At 42.9% G+C, this 21,083-nt stretch overlaps 2 protein-coding genes and 1 long non-coding RNA gene across 3 annotated transcripts; 1 reads left to right on the top strand and 2 right to left on the bottom strand.

Moving 5' to 3' along the window:
* Positions 1–1,959: 1,959 nt before the first annotated feature.
* On the bottom strand, positions 1,960–5,109 carry LOC142931594 (uncharacterized). The gene is made up of 3 exons (XM_076075590.1): positions 4,570–5,109; positions 3,627–3,667; positions 1,960–3,387 (listed from the first exon to the last, which is right to left on the bottom strand). The coding sequence occupies exon 3, from the start codon at positions 3,149–3,151 to the stop codon at positions 2,279–2,281; it is 873 nt and encodes a 290-aa protein (XP_075931705.1). The 5' UTR covers positions 3,152–3,387; positions 3,627–3,667; positions 4,570–5,109; the 3' UTR covers positions 1,960–2,278.
* Positions 5,110–6,133: 1,024 nt separating this feature from the next.
* LOC142931558 (uncharacterized) lies at positions 6,134–15,555 on the bottom strand. The gene is made up of 2 exons (XM_076075510.1): positions 15,270–15,555; positions 6,134–10,083 (listed from the first exon to the last, which is right to left on the bottom strand). Exons 1-2 carry the CDS (start codon positions 15,331–15,333, stop codon positions 6,692–6,694), a joined length of 3,456 nt encoding a protein of 1,151 aa, XP_075931625.1. The 5' UTR covers positions 15,334–15,555; the 3' UTR covers positions 6,134–6,691.
* Positions 14,667–20,597, top strand: LOC142931610 (uncharacterized). The gene is made up of 2 exons (XR_012947389.1): positions 14,667–15,569; positions 16,067–20,597. It is a non-coding gene; the product is annotated as an uncharacterized LOC142931610 (long non-coding RNA).
* The last annotated feature ends 486 nt before the right edge of the window (positions 20,598–21,083 follow it).

The following is a 21,083-nucleotide window of genomic DNA, read 5'->3' as shown; positions in this document are numbered from 1 at the left end:
TTCATCACCTCTGAGTTACAGCATCATAGTGATGAAGAGTAGAGCTGGGTCACCTTCATCACCTCTGAGTTACAGCATCATAGTGATGAAGAGTAGAGCTGGGTCACCTTCATCACCTCTGAGTTACAGCATCATAGTGATGAAGAGTAGAGCTGGGTCACCTTCATCACCTCTGAGTTACAGCATCATAGTGATGAAGAGTAGAGCTGGGTCACCTTCATCACCTCTGAGTTACAGCATCATAGTGATGAAGAGTAGAGCTGGGTCACCTTCATCACCTCTGAGTTACAGCATCATAGTGATGAAGAGTAGAGCTGGGTCACCTTCATCACCTCTGAGTTACAGCATCATAGTGATGAAGAGTAGAGCTGGGTCACCTTCATCACCTCTGAGTTACAGCATCATAGTGATGAAGAGTAGAGCTGGGTCACCTTCATCACCTCTGAGTTACAGCATCATAGTGATGAAGAGTAGAGCTGCATCACATGCTCTGACTGTCATGAAGACACAACACACACATGTAGATGAAAGGTGTGAAACATGTTCCTGTTGCACAGCAGTGGAACGTTTCACACACACACACTGAGCACAGATAGTGAAGAGATAGAACTGCTGCTGTGTGAAGAGAACACTGCTGCTAACAACAACCTGATGTGTTTAAAGTGTTTACACACAATGTTATTCACCTTTAGTTCATAGAGCAGCACTTTAAAATAAAAGTGCACAATACACTACTTTTGAATTCATTGTTGAACTTTGAGCATAACAATGAGATTAATCGCGATGAAATATTGTAATCGTTGCCCAGCACTAATATTAATATATATATATACTGTTGACCTGCTCTGTCTCCCCTAAAAAAAAAAAACATACAACAGTCTGTTAAAACTCTTTAAACGCGAACCTGTCGCCAGCGACTGAAAGTGACGTCAGAAAGTTACGTCAGAATTCAAATTACCGTAACTCCTCAACCATTTGCGCAATCGACGTAATTCCAACGGATTCTGAAACCTGATAGATGGTACATTACGGTAATGGAGAAATCAGGGGCGCGAAGAGGCTGTGGGAATGTTTGTGAGGTGAACAGAGGAGGAAGGAGAGCAGCTCCGAGTGAGTAGAGTGAGTACAGCTTTTGACTATTGCTGAAGTGTTTCTGCGATGTTTTAGTTTCTGAGAGTTTTTGACGGCTTTTTTCGCCACCATGTCGCGGAGATGCACGAGGCAGAGGAAGGAGAGTCCCCTCGAGACGTTTGGAGGACGATGAAGTAATTAATTCAATTTGTATACACTGGATTATTCCCAGCTTTATTACAATAATGTTTTTCAATATTACATTTACATTACATTACAGTCATTTAGCAGACGCTTTTATCCAAAGCGACTTACAATTCAGATTATATCACACCGTAGGCTCAGCTACAGGAGCAATTTTGGGGTTAAGTGTCTTGCTCAAGGACATATCAACATGCGACTAGTGGAGCCTGAGCCGGGGATCGAACCGCCGATCCTCTGATTGAAGGACGGCCTTGCTCTCCACTTAGCCACAGTCGCCCGATAATCAATATCTAGTGTATATATCCAAGAGGAAACAGTGCACTCTCTGCCATAAAAGCACACCCTGGATATGTGAGGAGTGTAAGGTTGGGCTGTCTTCAGCTGGAGAGGAACTGCTACAGGGACTACCCCTGCTGCTAAAAATTGCAAACCATATGGACAAATATAACAGCCTGTAGCATGGACACTGAAAGCTCTACATATTCTCAAAACTGTTTGACAATATGTAAAATAGGTTGAATTTCATTTATTTCATTAATTGTTAATTCAAATCCGTTTATTTACTTTTTTGTTATTACACACTTGTTTTAAGCATTTATAACATATAATAATGACGACATACTTGCCTGGTTTTGAAAGTTACATTTCTCCTGAAAAAAGGAGCAAAATAATTTTCAAAAAGGACATTGTCTAACATATTTATTGAAGAAAAAAGACAAAAAAGACCAGGCGGACCTTCATAACACTGTGTGCATAGGGTTTTAAGAGTTAAAGTTGTTTCGGAGACTCTCCACATGTCCAGCTATAAACATTGTTGTTTCCCTTACAGTGAGATCAGGACAAAAGACCCTCAAAACAAATATCAGAGCAGTCTGGTGGAATCACAAACAGTCTTGAGTGGTCGCAATCACCTATAGCTGTGTATATCATATGGTGGTAAAATGTCCTCACCAGGCCTCCCTAATCCCATCTGTCATCAGTCTTGTCAAATGTCTATCTGGATCTAAGTTCCTGCGTGGCTCTGGTCCTCCATTGTCCCCTCCATTAGCAGCAACCAGATGGTTTCTCTCCCGTATGAGTTCTCATGTGTACCTTTAGGTTTCCACTTTTGATAAAAGTTTTCCCACACAGTGAGCAGATGAATGGTTTCTCTCCTGTGTGGATTCTCGTGTGTCTGTAAATTTCCTCTCTGTGCAAAAGATTTCTTGCAAACGGAGCAGCTGTAGGGTTTCTCTCCGGTGTGCGTTATCATGTGTCTCTTCAGATATGCTTTTTGCAAAAAGCTTTGACCACAAACTGAGCACTTGAAAGGTCTCTCTCGTGTGTGGATTCTCGTGTGTGTGTGTAAATTCCCTCTCTGTGCAAAAGACTTCTTACAGACTGAGCAACTGAATGGTTTCTCCCCTGCGTGACGTGCCATGTGGAAAGTCAGCTCTCGCTTTTGTATAAATCCTTTACCACAAACTAAGCAACTAAACGGTTTCACCCCAGTGTGACGGGCCATGTGGTCTGCCAGATGTACTTTTTGTATAAATCTTTTACCGCAAAGTGAGCAGCTGAATGGTCTCTCTCCTGTGTGAATTATCATGTGTCTCTTTAGACATCTTCCTTTGCCAAATCTTTTCCCACACTCAGAGCAGCGAAATGGTTTCTCTCCAGCACTACATCTGGAACCACCGACAGAAAATTCATTATTCAGAGAGTTTAAACCTGACTGAGTTTCTCTGGTCTCCTTCCAGTCATCACTGTCATCAGTTTCTTGTTTGTTACATTGTGAGGGTTTGTCACTGCTGGATAGTTGGAAATGTCTATCTGGATCTGAGTGCCTGTCTGGTTCTGGTCCTCCACAGTCCTCTCCATGAGCTTCTGTTTCCATCTGTTCAGTTTGTCTTTGATGAAGCTGTGAGGACTGAGCTTCCTCTTCATCATCTTCACTCTTCACAGGAGTGAATGACAACTTGATATCAGCCTCCTCCAGACCTTGAAGCTGCTCTCCCTCCTGACTGGTCCAGAGTTCCTCCTGGTCCTCTTTAATGTGTGGGGCCAGACTGGAGCTCCACTACTGCTGCTCAGGGGGAAACTCTTCTTTAACCACCAACAGCTGCTGGACGTCTGCAGGACAGAATGAAGTACAGACACGTTACCGATCACCTCTCAGACTAAACTTAAACAGAAAATAATAAGAGTGAAAACAATCAGATGTAGTTCAAAAATAGAGAAGAAATTCAGCAAAAGAACCATTAATGATGGAATGTTTTCTCAATGAGTTCATCTGATTAACAACCGAAATGTAAACAACAGGCTGAGAGGGAGGAAAAGAAATCATTCAGCCGTTACTTTCACTTACTTACCATTTAGTCGTTCTCTCTTCCAAAGAAATCCAGCAACGTAACTATTCATGAAATGAAATCACACACTTTAGGATCCTCCTTAGCCCGGGGATATGCAGACACATTACCGGTTTATAAGAGAGGCATTGAACAATGCAGCGGGATGAGGGACAGAAGTACCAGAAGCTCCGTGGGGAGAGAAAGACATCATGTAGAGACGCCACAGTTTCAGATCTAACTCCATGAGTTAAGGGCTGAGAGTTAGTAATATGATGGATCTCAACCACATATCGGAGCACAAGGGTCCGGGGCGATTACAGAAGCAATGAAAATGAGGCACATAGCATCTGACGACATTTATGACAATACGAGATTGTGAACCGCTTACAGAAGTGGACAAGAAGCCTACAAGAAAGCTTCATTTAACAGACGTTAAATCAGGAGTCTGATTAAATATCAGGAGTGATTCTGACGCGCCAAACCCGCTCTGCAGAACATGTGGTGACAGAGGAAGATCAGCTGCTGGAGATGGTAAATGAAGGTGGCTTTAAAAGTATGTTTGAGACAACAACTCTGCTGGTGTTTGGATTAAAATCAAGGCTGAATATCCTGAGATCACCACTAAAGCACTGAAACCCTGCTCACCATTTCATACATCCTCTCTGTGAAGCGGGATGTTCTGCAGTGACATCAATCAAAACTAAACGGAGTAGACTGGACATCAGGAACAGACTTCGGGTGTCATTGTCTCCCGTTACCCCCAGATGGACCGTCTCGTTGCAGAGAAACAAGCTCAGGGCTCCACTGATTCAGAGTTATTGTGAGTTGTATTATTTATGCATTTTATATTTGTTTGCATGCCGATCGTATCATTTTATTTCGTCGTGTTTTTCCGCCACACCTTGAAGGCCGGTCCGTGAAAATAGTCATTAAATCAACCAAAGAAGAAGCAAAGAGAACCAACCTGCTCTGTGTAACCGAAGCTGAGGGATGAAAACAGCGTCCAGTAGTTTCCGTTGTCGCTCGTTCTCCTCTTTTGAACGAGAGAGTTCCTCCTCGTACTCTGCTATCGTTCTTTCAAACACACCAAATATCTCTTCAGCAGCCGCAGTTAGTCGCTGGTTGACTAAACATCTCAGCATTTGGACTTTAGACATGTTCTCACAACCACACAAACTGCGTCACAAACACCGTTTGCTCTCATTAAACTCTGACTAGCGCTGTGTGGATCACTTCCGTCCCAGCTAGCATGCTAAGCTAACTCCAATAGCTTTGTAGGCTACCGGGAGATGAGTCAGAGGAAACACGTTGAGAGAAAAGTCCATTCAGAAGGTTTATCCGGACACACAGAGACCAAGATGGAGCTCACACACACTCAGTGAACACAACACAGAGACTCTGCTAACAGACGTGTTTCTGATAGACGCCATCTTGGTCACAGACTGTGAAGTTAGCCTCAGTTTCCGGGGCAAATCCGCTGCTGACTTTCAAAATAAAAGTGTTACTGAAATGACAGACTTCCTCATAAAAACACAGACAGGAAGTTAAATGATTGAATATACTTACATTCATTGAGCTTTAATGTCAACACAAGATCCAAATAAATTGCTGCTTCTGGAGCTTTCAACCACAAACTGGGCCTCTTCACTGAATCTTTTGCTTGGATGTCATTAAATTACCTGTTAAAATGTAATTCATGTTGTAGTCAACTCTGGTGTGATTTATTTTCTAGGAGTACAGAAAAAAAAGATGCATTGTTCTTAACTTACAGCAATATTATATTAACTTCTTCAAATATAAGTTAAGCTTGAATACACTTCTTTTAGAGAACTATAACCTCTTAAACATGTCGGCCTGTGTTAAAAAAAAGAAAGACTGATACAGAGTGTAGAGTTTTTAACAAAACATGGACTTTAAAGTATTTCTCTACTGAGGTCAAAGGTAAAGCTGCGTGCTTAGTTTGTGGAGAACAGATCGGATTACAATTTGAATCGTCATCACGAGACAAAACACTCGGAGGAATACTAAAACGTGATGGATGCAGAGCGGCACGGACATCTGAGGCTTTATAAGCTGCTAAAGCAACATGCTCAGAAGATGTTGCTTCTCTTTGGATCGACCTCCACATGTGAACAAATGATGAAGTTTAACTAATCCAGATCAGATCCTCTCTCACTGACCATCAGCTTCACATCTCACCTCACACGTTCAGCCGGACTTCAGTTCATCGCTCACTGAACTGAAGAACAGGAAATGAGGTCATTGGACTACAAACAATAGTAATAACAGAACTAATTATCAGAAACATGATCCCTGTCAGTGTTGTACTATTACATATGTATCTTTGTTTGGATCATCCTTCCTGCTGCAGCTCATTTGAACTCCTTTATACTCTGTTGTTTGTGTAGTTAGGAAGTGTTTGAAACATCATAATGTTTACAGTAACTAAAGCTGACAGACATGTAGAGTCCAGAGTTTACCTCTGAGATGTAGTGGAAGTACAAAGTTGAATAAAATGGAAAATTGAATTTGTATTTAAGTACTTTTATTATTCCACCACTGATCATACATTCATACATTCACTCTCACAGCTCATCAGAACCAACAATGTGCTTCAGTCTAATGGTCCCGGTCCCCCCCCCGATCCAACTGATCCAGTGTGACGATGGTTAGAAACAAGAGATCCACAGGAAGTTCACCAGGAGGTCAAAGGTTAAGTTTATTGTCATCTGTGGATTAAATGAGCTCCACCGCGTCAACACAAACGTTACAGTGATGAATGAACGACAACATTTAGGAATTCTTTCATCACTTTTCAAAAACAAAATCAAATCAATTTCTATACAAATAGTAAACGTGATCGTTTGGGTTTAAACAGGAACTCAACCAGCAGCATCGGAAACTGACTGAAAAGTTTAGTTTGGTTTTTTTTATGCAAAAATGCGAAATATTGCTGCTTCATAAGATAATTTACAGCAAACGGAATGTTTTAGGTTTTTTTGGGACGACGAGACATTATGAAGATTCAGATTCGTCTTTTATGTATAAAAAATAAAAAAAAATAAAAAACTGGACAAACGGCCGAGTCACATCGCTTCTCTCCAGATTTCCCGCGTCGACTCTCCGGCACACTGGTGGTACTTCAGCTCCGTGTACCAAGCGAAGCCTTCGCCGCAGACACTGCAGCTGTACTGTTTCTCCACCGTGTGGACGGCCATGTGCGACTGCATGCTGGCCTTGTGAGCGTATTTCTTACCGCAAACCAGGCACGGGAATGGTTTCTCTCTGGTGTGCGTTCTCATGTGGATCTCCAGATGGGACTTGTAGAGACATTTCAGACCACAGACGGAGCAGAAGAAGGCCTTCTCCCCCGTGTGGTACTTCATGTGGTTCTTCAGATTGTAATCGTGGTGGAATCTCTTTCCGCACTCGGTGCAGCTGTACGGTTTTGTGACGGTCAACCTCGTTTTGCTTTCGGGAACTTCGTTACTGTTTAGACTGGACCTCCTGTCGTCTTTCCAAAAATCGCTGTCGTCGCTGTCGGGTTCAAGACACTCTTCTTTGTTGACGGAATGACATCCCATAATACCGTCAGAGATTTCATTATTCTTCAGAGAGTTTAATCCCGACTGAGGTTCTCTGGTCTCCTTCCAAAAATCACTATCGACACTATCATCAGTATCTGGTTCTGGATGTCTATCTGGATCTGAGTTCCTGTCTGGTTCTGGTCCTCTACAGTCCTCTCCATCAGCTTCTGTTTCCATCTGTTCAGTTTGTCTTTGATGAAGCTGTGAGGACTGAGCTTCCTCTTCATCGTCTTCACTCTTCACAGGAGTGAATATGAACTTGATATCAGCCTCCTCCAGACCTTGAAGCTGCTCTCCCTCCTGACTGGTCCAGAGTTCCTCCTGTTCCTCTTTAATGTGTGGGGGCTCTGGGTCCGTGTGCCGGCTCAGTCTTCCTCCTTCTGTGGACTGTTCCCCTCCTGTAGGACTTCTTCTTCTGTGGTGGTTGGTAAATGTTTCATCGCTCTGAGAGACATCATCATGTTTCACAGAGTTTAAACCAGACAGACGTCCACAGCTCTCGTCCCAAAAATCACTGTCGGCACTGTCTTCAGTCTCAGGTTCAGAAGAGTCTCCAGTATCTGGTTCTGGATGTCTATGTGGATCTGAGTTCCTGTCTGGTTCTGGTCCTCCACAGTCCTCTCCATCACCTTCTGGAGGCTCCGCCTCTCTGTTCTCCTCAGTCCGACTCTGATGAAGCTGTGAGGACCGATGACCAACACACTGATGATATTTCAGCTGATAATGCCAACCGAATCTTTGCTCACAATATCTGCAGCTGTAGACTTTCTCCCTCGAGTGGACTTCCAGATGTTTCTCCAGATGTCGCCTCCAAGCAAATTCTTTCCCACAAACGGTGCAACTGAACTGCGTTTGCCTCGCGTGGATCCTCATATGCTGAACCAAAGACTCGCTGTCACTGCATCCTGTGTTGCACACTGAGCAGCGGAACGGTTTTTCCCCCGAGTGACATGTCATGTGAGAACTTAAGCTCTCACGCTCGGCAAACGTTCTACCGCAAACTGAGCAGCCGAACGGTTTCAGTCCCGTGTGGAGTCTCACGGGAACCTGCAGCTGGTGCTTCGGGTTCAACCCTCCACCGCTCTGAGAGCCGCCGACCGACGTGTCGTCGTCGTCTTGGAGCCGCGAGGACTCGCCGACACACTCGTGACCGACGAGTTGGGACTCCAGAGCGAATCTCTCCTGACAAATGATGCAGCCAAGCGGTTTCTCTCCCGTGTGGACGGACGTGTGTCTTGACAGATGTCCCGCCGTTGCCAATCCTTTTCCGCAAAATAAGCAGCTGAGCGGTTTCTCTCCTGTAGGGGGGTTGTTGTGTGTCAGCAGAGTGAGACTGTCTTCAGATCTTTCGTGACACTCAGACGAGCTGAAAGGTTTCATGTCAGTGTTACATCCTGGATCTCTGACAGAGACCTCCTCACTGTTCAGATGCTTCGGACCTGATTGAGGTCGATCACCTTCAACTCCGTTATCAGTCTTGAGTTCAGTTTCAGCCTCGTCTTCAGAGCAGCTGAAAGGTTTCTTGCTGCTATTAAATCCATCATTTGCAGAGACCTTTTTATTTCTCTGGTACGTGAACCCTGACTGATGTTTCCTGGTCTCTTTCCAAAACTCAACGTCAACACTGTCATCAGGTTCAGAGGACGGTTCAGTCTTGACATCAGTTCCTGGTTGTAAATGTCCAACTGGATCTGAACTGGCTGGTTCTGATCCTTCAAAGTCCTCTTCGTTAAAGCCACTTCCTCTGAACTGTGAGAACTCACCGAGACACTTGTGTTTTTTGATCTGAAAATGCCAGAAGAATCTCCTCCCACAGACGGTGCAGCTGAACGGCTTCACCCCCGAGTGGACCGCCATGTGCTGAGACATGATTCCCCTCTGAGAAAACCGTTTACCGCAAACGGAGCAGCTGAACGGTTTCTCTCCGGTGTGGGTTCTCATGTGTATCTCCAGGTGGGAACTAAACTGACGTTTCTGACCACACACGGAGCAGGTGAACAGTGTCTTTCCTTTGTGCATCCTCATGTGGGTCACCAGCAGGTAGTTGTTGGGAAACGTCATGTCACATTCTGAGCAGCTCAGCGGTTTGTTGTGTTCGTCCCCTCGGGCCCCTAGGAGCCGCGAGTACTCTCCGACACACTTGTGGACTTTGAGCTGCGACGTGGCCCTGAATCTTTTGTTACAAACACTGCAGCTGAACGGTTTTGCTCCTGTGTGCGTCGCCATGTGAGACGTGACCGCTCCTTTGTGGCGAAAGCTTTTACCGCAGAGTGAGCAACTGAACGGTTTCTCCCCCGTGTGGATTCTCAGGTGGTAGTCCAGACCCGCTTTCTGAGTGAACTTTTTACCGCACACGGAGCAGCCGAAGGGTTTCACTCCCGTGTGAGTTCTCATGTGTATATTCAGATTTCCTCTCTGTTTAAATGTTTTGGCGCACACGGAGCAGCGAAACGGTTTTCTTTCAGGATCCGTATAGTCTTCTTCAGGCTCAGATTCAGATGAGTCTGAAGTCTCACTTTCCTGTTCTGGGTGTCTATCTGGATCTGAGTTCCTGCCTGGTTCTGGTCCTCCACAGTCCTCTCCATCACCTTCTGTTTCCATCTGTTCAGTTTGTCTTTGATGAAGCTGTGAGGACTGAGCTTCCTCTTCATCGTCTTCACTCTTCACAGGAGTGAATGAGAACTTGATACCAGCCTCCCCCAGACCTTGAAGCTGCTCTCCCTCCTGACTGGTCCAGAGTTCCTCCTGTTCCTCTTTAATGTGTGGGGGCTCTGGGTCCTCCTGTTCCTCTTTAATGTGTGGGGGCTCTGGGTCCTCCTGGTCCAGACTGGAGCTCCACTCCTGCTGCTCAGGGGGAACCTCTTCTTTAACCACCAACAGCTGCTGGACGTCTGCAGGAAACAGAACATACATTCCTTCAGGTTAAAACTCTACTACAGACTGAAATAATACATTTATAAACAATCATCAGCCTTCAAACCTGAAACTGGACATCCTTGTCTCCAGCTGTGGCTCGGGGGGCTCTTTGAGACTATCTTACTTCTGGAGTGAAACGTCCTCTCTCTGTCTCTTTCTTTCTGCCTCTTTGTCTCTCTCTGTGTCTCTGTCTCTCATTGTAGAACTCTGGTCGTCTCAAACACAATAAAACCCTCACCCTGGACATAAACTGTTTGTGCCCCTCCCATCTGGCAGGAGGCTGGGGTCCATCAGGACCAAGACCTCACGCCACAAAAACAGCTTCTTTCCATCCGCAGTCGGGCGGACTGCTCCCCGGGCGCCTGCATGGGCAGCCCACTGCTCCCTATATACAGGGATGGGTCAAATGCAGAGAATGATTTCCCCACTGTGGGACTAATAAAGGAATGTTTCTTCTTATTATTTTTACACTACTGTTATCCATTCGTTTGTGCACTTTATTTTACATTTCATTTATTTTATATCTCTCTGTAAATTGTAATACGTTTCTACTTGCACTGATTGTTGTTGATTGTTAAATGTTTGCACCTCCCGTCACGCCAAATTCCTTATATGTTCAACATACCATGGCAATAAACGGTTCTGATTCTGACAAGTAAGTTTATCACAACATGTGACCAACAAGCGGAACAGAACATCTGTTTGTGCAGCAGCCGTCGGGTAACGGTAGTGATGTCATCACTGCAGGTAACGGTAGTGATGACATCACTGCAGGTAACGGTAGTGATGTCATCACTGCAGGTAACGGTAGTGATGTCATCACTGCAGGTAACGGTAGTGATGACATCACTGCAGGTAACGGTAGTGATGTCATCACTGCAGGTAACGGTAGTGATGTCATCACTGCAGGTAACGGTAGTGATGTCATACAGAGTTTGATCACAAGAACAGGATCATAAATAAGATCATTGTTGAGCTGAGAATGTTGTAGTTTTAACATTTTAGAACTCAAGAAAGAATGTTTGTTTACATACAAGAAGAGGACAGAGGACAGGAAGACAGAGGAAAGGAAGACAGAGGAAAGGAAGACAGAGGAAAGGAGGACAGGACAGAGGAGAGGAAAGGAGGACAGGAGGACAGAGGGAGGAAAGGAGGACAGAGGAAAGGAGGACAGAGGAGAGGAAAGGAGGACAGAGGACATGAGGACAGAGGAAAGGAGGACAGAAGGCAGAGGACAGAGGGCAGGACACTGACACTATCTGACGTCTGTGTTCTTCATTCTTTCTAAACTTCCCTCATAAATGTGATTTATTTTATTAACATGTTATGTTTTGTTTCCAGTGAATATTAATAACTTCATAAAGACACTTTGAAACTGTTGCTGCTACATTTAAAATATGAATACATTCTGATCCTGTTCTGAATGTATTTACAGTGCCCTCCAGAATCATTGGCACCCTTAGAGAATTTGAGCAAAACAGGCTGTGAAAAAAATTCTTTGCCGTTTATCCTCTTGGTCTTTCACTCAAAATATTCACAAAAATCTTACCTTTTCATTGAAGTAAAATTATTGAAAAAAAAAAATTATGTTGACATTAAATAAATATTTTTCTCCAAAACATGTGTGCCACAATTATTGGCACCCCTAGAACATCTCATGATTAAAATCTAACTGAAGTATAATTCCAGTCATATTTTACATTTTTAAGTTCACCTGTTTGATTAGGAACTCTTAAGTGGTCAACCATGACTTCCTGTTTCACTGGGGTATAAATATGAGGTGACACAGGCCAAATTCCCTTAGTCATTCATCACCATGGGAAAGACCCGAGAGCACAGTGACGATGTGCGACGAAAAGTTGTTGAGCTGCACAAATCAGGAAAAGGATATAAGAAAATCTGTAAACAGTTGAAAATACCCATTTCCACTACCAGGGCAATAATTAAGAAGTTTAAAGAGACGGGAGATGTTAAGAATCAGCCTGGAAGAGGACGTGTGTGTACATTGACCCCACGCACCGTGAGGAGGATGGTTCGACTGGCAAAATAATCTCCAAGGATCACAGCTGGAGAATTGCAGAGGTTAGTTGAGTCTTGGGGTCAGAAAATCTCCTAAACTACCATCAGACACCACCTACATCACCACAAGTTGTTTGGGAGGGTTGCCAGAAAAAAGCCTCTGCTGTCAATCAACAACAAACTAAAGCGCCTACAGTTTGCCAAACGTCACTGGGACTTTCAATGGGACCGGGTTATATGGTCAGATGAGATCAAAATAGAGATTTTTGGCAACAAACATCAAAGGTGGGTTTGGCGTAGACAGAAGATAGCCATACAGAGAAGCACCTCATACCCACTGTGAAGTATGGTGGCGGATCTTTGATGTTGTGGGGCTGTTTTTCTTCCAAAGGCCCTGGACATCTTGTTAGGATGCATGGTATCCTGGACTCCATCAAATACCAGCAGATATTAAATGAAAACCTAACAGCCTCTGCCAGGAAGCTTATAATGGGCCGTGGTTGGACCTTCCAGCAGGACAATGATCCGAAGCACACCTCAAAATCTACACAAAGATGGTCCACCGACCACAGAATAAAGGTTTTGCCATGGCCATCACAGTCCCCCGACCTAAACCCCATAGAAGATCTGTGGGATGAGCTGAAGAGGAGAGTCCACAAGCTCGACCTCGGGATCTGAAGGATCTGGAGAGATTCTGCATGGAGGAATGGTCTCAGATCCAGTGCCATGTGTTCACCAACCTCATCACGCATTATAGGAGAAGACTCAGAGCTGTTATCTTGGCAAAGGGAGGCTGCACAAAATATTAAATGAAGGGTGCCAATAATTGTGGCACATATATTTTTGAGAAAACGATTTGTTTCAGGATAAGAATTTAATGTTTCTTTCAATTATGTTACTTCAGTTAAAGGTTAGATTTTTGTGAATATTTTGAATGAAAGATCATGAGGATAAACAATAAAGACATTTTTTCACAGCCTGTTTTGCTCATTTTTACTAAAGGGTGCCAATAATTCTGAAGGGCACTGTATATCTTTAAATAATACAATAAGATAAGAGTAGTAGTATTGATCGGTTTACACATTGGTCTCAACATACATACATAGAATGTATGTAAACAAATAAACAAGAAAAAATATAAAAACAAGGACATTAAAGACAACAAAGTAGAATAGAGAAACTAAGCATTAACATTGTTTACGTGCTAAGCTATGCTAAATGCTAGCAGAGTTGTGGTGAGGAAGGCTGAGCTAAGCTAGGCTAAATGCTAGCAGAGTTGTGGTGAGGAAGGCTGAGCTAAGCTATGCTAAATGCTAGCAGAGTTGTGGTGAGGAAGGCTGAGTTAAGCTAGGCTAAATGCTAGCAGAGTTGTGGTGAGGAAGGCGGAGCTTCAGCAGCTGAATATGGAAACAATGTGACCGACACCTTCTGGATTAAAAGGTAACAGAAGTACACATTTCACTTCTTCTGAGTGAAGTGAACCAGGAAGTAGACTGAAACTATGTAAACTAAACGGAGAACCAGAGGTCTCTATGTAGAACTCGTTGAACCCAGATACACCATTGATGTCTATGTTTTTATGGACTCAGACTCTAGAACCAAAGCAGAGCTACAGTCATGGAGTCAGTGAGGAGAGAGTTCAATGTTCCACAACGAGCTGAATGCTCATTGGTTACTATTCTTTAGTGGTGAATAACAGCAGCTCGTTACGTCACATGACTCACAACATGAGGAAACATTTGATTTATTTTACTGTTGGTTCTCTTTGCAGAGATGAAATGTTCATCTCTTCTATTTGTTACTAATATACATTAATAAACAATAATAGAAGTAAATTCATCTGTTTGTAATTATGAATCATTACAAATATGAAGTGTTTTAAAAACAATAACAAATAAATCTTTTGATGCATCAAGAAGAATCGATGGTTTCATAATCAGATTAGAATACGTCATTAGAACTAATAATATTTCTAAATCATGTTTAATCAAAGAAAATATTTAAATGAAATATGTCCTAAACCTTTGAATTGTGTGTTTTTACTTTGATAACCAGTAGAAACGATAACAAAGTAAAAATAAATCACTGTTTGTATTCATCTATTTATTACGTTTGGCTCAAAGGAAAGAGAAACATTGATCCCTAAAGATTATTATTATTATTATTATTATTATTATTATTATTATTAATAATAATAATAATAATAATAATAATAATAATAATAATAATAATAGACAGAAACATTGCGTGGCCTCACTTCAAACATCATCTCAGACTCCAGCAGCATTAAAAACTGAATTTGAATCATTCATTCATGAAACCGTATTTGTAGCTTTATTCCACATTCAGTTCCCCCGATTTAAACTCACTGCTGAGGAACACGTCTGGTCGCTGATGAAGACGTCTATCTGGGAATCAAACCTTCGGCTTTGGCTCTGAGGCCGCTTACTGAACAGTGCTCAGCCTCCAGACTCCTGAAACCCTTTCATGGTTTTACTTTCCTCCACTTCCAGTTCACGCAGACTAAAGGTTCTTCACTTCCTGCCCTCCATCGGAATTCCACGCGTCATAATAAAGTCACATGATCTCAAACAAGCTACTAGTTCTTGTTTTAGTATAACCAGCAGCTGGAGTTCAGTGACTGTTGAGCCCACATCCTCAGAGACCTGGACCCATCGTGGTCCAGGATCAAGCTGCACTTAAAGAGCGGACATCAGGACAGAGAGCAGGACTCTGGTGGACCAGAGGAGGAGGACTCTGTGTTTACATCATGAGGACTCTGGTGGACCAGAGGAGGACTCTATTTAAATATTGTAGATTTTCTACTTAAATACAATAAAATACAATGCTAGTACTAGTGCCAGATTAGTACTAGCATTAGTACTAGACCCATTATTAGTACTTGAGTCCATGTACTTCGTTACTTTGCTCCTAATCACAACAATCGATCCTCAACACGCAGTCGAAGCTGTTAGCAGGAGCTAGCAGCTAACAGGCTAACGTTAGCCTGTTAGCAGGAGCTAGCAGCTAACAGGCTAACGTTAGCCTGTTAGCAGGAGCTAGCTGCTAACACGCTAACGTTAGCTTAGCACGGACAAAAATGATCAGTACAGATGTTTCCAGCGGGAGAAAGAAAACCAACCTGCTTCTCTCCGCAGCTCCATGTCGGCCTTTAAAACCACATCCAGCACTTTTCTCCTTTTCATATCCGGATATTGTTGTCTCCAAATGTCCAATCAGAGGTCCGCGAGCCGCCGTTTGAATTCATGTTGAACATCCTGAAATGTGGACATTTTCCACAGATCGAGTGAAAGAAGACCAACGAAAACTACACTGTGTTTGTGTCCTTATTGACACTCAGATGACATGCTAACACAGCCGCATGCTAACTGTGTTCCGATAGAGCGAACAGAGAGACCCGGAAGCACTAGCAACACTTCCGGTACGCTCCTCTGGCCTTCACAATAAAATAGCGTTTTAAACGTCCATTTGATCCGCAGTCCTTTGATAAGATGGGTGGTAGTAGTAGTAGTATCATCATAGTATCAGTAGTAGTTGTAGTAGTAGAATGGAATGGAATGAAGTACATTAGACCCGGAAACACTAACACTACTTCCGCTCCTCTGGCCTTCACAATAAAAGAAGATCAGCGGTGGAATATAACGCAGTACATTAGACACGGAAACACTAACACTACTTCCGCTACGCTCATCTGGCCTTCACAATAAAAGAGCACAAATTACCTTGTTGTTTTTTATGTTTGTGTTTGTGTTAACTGTAAGTTTAAGTTTAATTTATAACTCTTTAAAAGCAAAACGTTATTCACAAAAGTGCTTCACAGACATAAATATAAAAGCTTAAACTTTTCAGCATTCCGACGTAAACGTCCTTCAAGTTTATTTACTGTTTACACTTTTCACCTCTATGTTTATTGTTCAGTAAGGGAGACGAGTCAGAGGCTCAGGACCCAGACCTGGGGGCTCCTGGGGGTCTAGAGGGTCTGAGGGACAGGGCCCAGACCTGGGGGGCTCCTGAGGGTCTGATGAAAGGTGGTTCATCTGAACCCACGTCCTCCTGTCACACAGAACCTCCAGATCCAGAGGAAGAAGAAGCAGCTGATGTTCAGCTGTGTTGTTGTTCCTCACAGTCTGGAACAGAAACCTTTACACACAAATCTCTGATAGATTCATGTTCATCATTTAAACATAAAGATGATGCAGCAACATTTTGACCAGAACTCATTTTAATTCAACGTGTTCAAGCCGAGAGAGATGCTGTTGTGAGGAGGAAGAGGAGGAAGAGCAGAGTCTCTCGTCTGTCTGTCTATGAAGAGTGATCGCTCCAGACATGAACCTCTGTTCTTCAGTAAAGAACCTGGACCCTCAGACACACAGTAAGAGAACTCAGTTTCACCTCTGACTAAGTGTTCTGTTTGTATATTTCATTTTTCTGATCATTCTACTAAAATGTATTTGATAACTAAATGATGCATTGAACAAACTTTCATGAATGAAACTCTTCATCTTCGTATCAGTGACAGCTGTAATGTGATCTAAGAGGACTAATACACACTTTGATCCTCTAAGTATTGACAGTAACAGCAGTTTGTGTATTCAGAGCTACTTTAACGTCTTTGTTGGGATCTATCAGAAGCGTGTTTGGTTATCAGCAAATATGAAAAACTAAATTATTGACATCAATAGAATTATTAATGTCAATAAGTTTATTAACAATGATTAATAATAACAGGGCTCCACCCTGAGATCAGGGACTGTTACAACCCGGCTACAAGGCTACAACATAAGGGAGACAAGACGAGTGATAAAAGTAATAGACATTTATTTAAAGAATACAAACTAAACTCACAACCAACCAATCAATCAATCAATCAATCAATCAATCAATCAATCAATCAATCAATCAATCAATCAACCAATTTATTTATTTATTTTTCAGGGACAATGCACACTAATCAACAGTTGCACTGTAAGTGAGCCAGAGTTAGCCAGAGAGGCTAATTTCCATCTGCTGTCCCCGGCCAGATGTTTCAAGGCAGCCTAAAATAACAAAATCTCAAATTGAAACGGAGTTAAAATTCATAGAGAAACGGACAGCAACGTATAGACAAAACCAATACAAAGCAAAAGAAATGTGTATGACATTAAAGCAGAGCAGACATAACAGGTCAACCAACCAACCAATCAATCAACCAATCAAAACAAATAGGCAGCCGTGTCGGCCAAGGAAGAGGCAGCAGAGAAGAGGGCCCCCATCCTTGTTCAGATGTGGGTTTTTGGGTACATCCCAAGTCTCTTAATTGCATCCCCGTTTCCCTTACTTGGGTCCTTTCCTTGCGTCTTAGTCCCTCCCACCAGGGATGCATGGAGGAAACCATGCGAGGAGAGAGGAAACAAGGAAATATGTTTTAAGAGACATGAGACGTCATTACCACCAATACCAGCCTCTTCTCATGTTATAACAGACTCAGATTAGCTTATAACAAACAGGAAGAGAAGATAAAACCTGAACCTGAACTCAATCAAGGCTTCACTTTAGTTTCTCAACTGACGAACATATTGTGTTCAGCAGCTTAATATTTACACTTTATGTTCATGAATCATGTAAACAGGAGAATAATAAAGCTGACTATCAGTTATCATTAGTTTTATGGAAATTTAAGTTGCCTTGAAATGAAGTTAATTTGTGTCTAATATATCTTTTATTTTTATGTTTTCATTCCGTCTTCACATTATGTTCATTGTCCTTTGTACTTTAGTGCTCTCTTGTATTTAGTTACTCCGGGGAACTTTCATGTTGTGTCGTTTTTGGCGGTCCCTGTGGACTAAAGTGGTAGTGTTCCCGAGCACAAGAGTCCCTTTAGAAAACCTCTCATTTTGTCACGTTCTTGGATTTTGTTTAGTTGGTTTCCTGTTTTATTTTGAAGTTCCCTACCTCTTGTGTCCCGTGTTAACTTCACTTCCTGCCTTTGTATGTTTTCCCTGTCCTGTCGCCGGTCCGGCCGACTGCTGCTCCTGTTCCCACCGAGCCCCAGCTTTCCTCGGCTCCTGACGACACCCAGCTCTACATCCCAAGTGCAACCTCAGATCCACCTCCTTTACATCAAGATGGCGCCGCGGACGGCTGGACATTCTCGTCAAAGGTGCGCTCACCTTAACTCATGCAGTGAAGCCCGTAGGAGAGGGAAATGGGCCGGCGCGCTTGTGCGTCTTCGCTCTCGTGGATTCCGCACACCGCTGCCGGGCATATTTCTCTCAAACGTCCGCTCACTGTGCAACAAACTGGACGAACTTCAGCTACTGGTGGGGAGAGACAGAGACTTTTCTTCATCCTCCGTTGTGTGCTTCACTGAGACCTGGCTCTGTGGATCCATACCGGACTCCACGCTCCAGCTGGCTGGCTTCCAGCTGTTCAGAGCGGACCGCGACACGGAGCTCTCCGGCAAATCGAAGGGTGGAGGAATCTGTTTCTACTCCAACAGTGTCTGGTGTAACGATGTGACAGTGATTCTACAGCACTGTTCTCCTGATCTGGAATTCCATCCGCAGTCGGGCTCATTAACAGAGCCCGGGACCCCCACTCACTCTGTCATCCCCAGGACAAATTCCACCGGTCACTCCCTTGCATCCCTTCTATTACACTCGACACTTTTACACTACACTTATATCTCACTTGTTTATAGTCCTGTTATCTGTTCGTTTGTGCACTTTATTTTATATCTTACTTTATTTTATATCTCTTGTAAATTGTAATATGTTTCTACTTGCACTGATTGTTGTTGATTGTTAAATGTTTGCACCTCCCGTCACACCAAATTCCTTGTATGTTTAACATACCATGGCAATAAACGGTTCTGATTCTGATTCTGATTAACCTCCTTAACCCCGTACTCTGTCCAAGCATCGGACCTGGGGGGACAGTTCAACTGCAGGTCCTTCCTGGTACAATGTGGTCTCCACTTCCAGATGCAAGTGACTACCTTCCTTAACGACCATCATGCTCCATCTCTCAGGCAGAGCCGAGGCCTGGGCCTCTATTCATCAAAAGCATGTCTCCATGCTTCCACTGTGTTTAACGTCACAATGCTATGCATTGTGGGTCATTTCCTCAGGCAAAGTATCCAGAAATGTGGAGATTGATTGATGGATGGATGTCGTGGTATTATTGGTCGGTATTAGCTTCAGTAAGAACACGTCAAAATGAGTTTAACAAGAAGAAAAGATGGATTTTGATATGAAGGTAAATGCATGTGATCTAATCGATGTAACAATGACGTTAACGCTCCACCATGTGTCTCAAGTAAAGAGTCTTTTCTTCCAATCAATGATTGTGATTTCCACATTTAGGAGTTCAACAGATCAATAACAATATCAGCTGATATCTCGATTTCATCCTTATTTGATACGTCGTCATTTTACAGTTTAGAAAAAACAAAGTCAAGATAAAAGTTTTAAAATGTCTTTAAAACAACTTTTCTTCGTTATTGGTTTCCATGTAAACTCTTTCAGTCGTCATGGAAACCCTTATATTTGTTAACAGTTAATAAAACGTGACATTTCTTTCTGTTGCTCAGCAACACAGTAACAACATGTGACGCACACAAAATGTATGGTCACATTTTTGTTATTAGATTCATATTTGAACGAATTTCTGTGATTTGCCTATCATAATTAAACTTCCTTTAGAAGTGTATTTTTATCTATGCCCAGTAGGTGGCACTGGAGCGCTGTCGATCTGCCTCGCGACCAGAGATTTGTAGGTGCGCGTTCAGCGTCTTCTCATAGCTTGAGAGGACACTGAAGCGAGAAGCCACAGCGTTTGCCTGTTTCATTTATTTCCTGTTTTTCTCAGGTTAGTAACATGAAAAGTGCACAAAAGACACATGAATTCAGGACCAATGTGTACGTAACATTTGTATAGAGTATTTTGTGTTTTTATGTAGTTGTTTGATCGCTACTGACTGTTAAGACTGACTGTTGAGTGCTAGCTAAGCTAATAGTAGCCCTGTGTTACATCCCTTGTTTTTATCTGGCTCCTACACAATGAACTTTTTCTTTATGATGAAATGAATCGACTCTTTATGTTCTGTTAGGTCGATCCATACTAAATATGTTAATTAATGTGACTGTAATATGTATATAAGTGTTGTGAATGTTTGTTAGCATTTGTTAGCTGTTCGCTGTACTGGTGACGCACCGCCGCCATTTGGAAGAGTGTCTGTCTCACGTACGCCACAGTGGCTGTGGGCATATTGCCAAAGTGCAGTTAGATGGGGTTTTAGCCCAAGAGACAACAGATATGTTGATCAAACATGTAATAATAGTAGTGTAACCTTTGTTATTTTGTTTATTACAACTTAATGTATTTTTCCTGTGTTTTGAAATGGAGAAACATATACAGAAGACTGTTTTCACTTAAAGAAGTGTAAAAATAAATATAGCTTGAGAGGACACTGAAGCGAGAAGCCACAGCGTTTGCCTGTTTCATTTATTTCCTGTTTTTCTCAGGCACAAAATCTGTGATCAGGCCCATTCATGCTGGGACCTGTAACAGATCTTTGGGGGCTCGTCCGGGATCGGCAGTGAATGGGGATCCGACAACTGCTGATCCAGTGATCCATGAACCGTGGGCCAGAGTGACGACACGTTGCCAGAGCGAGGGGTACTACGAGTGTGCGACTGCCAGGGTGAGGGAACCAGCAGAGTGGGATCCAAGCCAAGAGAGCGCAACTCAACAGTCCCAGGGTGTCGACAACGTGCAGCATGTCTGACAACGAGAGAAAGAGACTTGTTTGGACAGTAAAGAAAGGACTCCACAACCTGACATCTGAAGAGATCTTCGAGCTCACTCAAAGCATTGGACCAGTTGATGAGCTTGAATCAGATAAGTTGGACGAAAATGACGAGGAGAGTTGTTTTGAATATTTGTCTGCTTATAT

The sequence above is a fragment of the Anarhichas minor genome, unplaced genomic scaffold, assembly GCF_050575085.1.
Source record: "Anarhichas minor isolate MPS153535 unplaced genomic scaffold, ASM5057508v1 ptg000053l, whole genome shotgun sequence".
NCBI lineage: Eukaryota > Metazoa > Chordata > Actinopteri > Perciformes > Anarhichadidae > Anarhichas > Anarhichas minor.
This window is presented reverse-complemented; position numbering and strand designations above follow the sequence as displayed.

What these genes read in the sequence shown, in the direction of transcription:
- LOC142931594 (XM_076075590.1), bottom strand. Translation starts at nt 3,151, where the DNA reads ATGGAAACAGAAGCTCATGGAGAGGACTGTGGAGGACCAGAACCAGAC.
- LOC142931558 (XM_076075510.1), bottom strand. Translation starts at nt 15,333, where the DNA reads ATGAAAAGGAGAAAAGTGCTGGATGTGGTTTTAAAGGCCGACATGGAG. An exon ending in GGAGCTGCGGAGAGAAGCAG is followed by an intron (nt 10,084 to 15,269) that starts GTTGGTTTTCTT and finishes TGTTTCCTGCAG; the next exon opens with ACGTCCAGCAGCTGTTGGTG.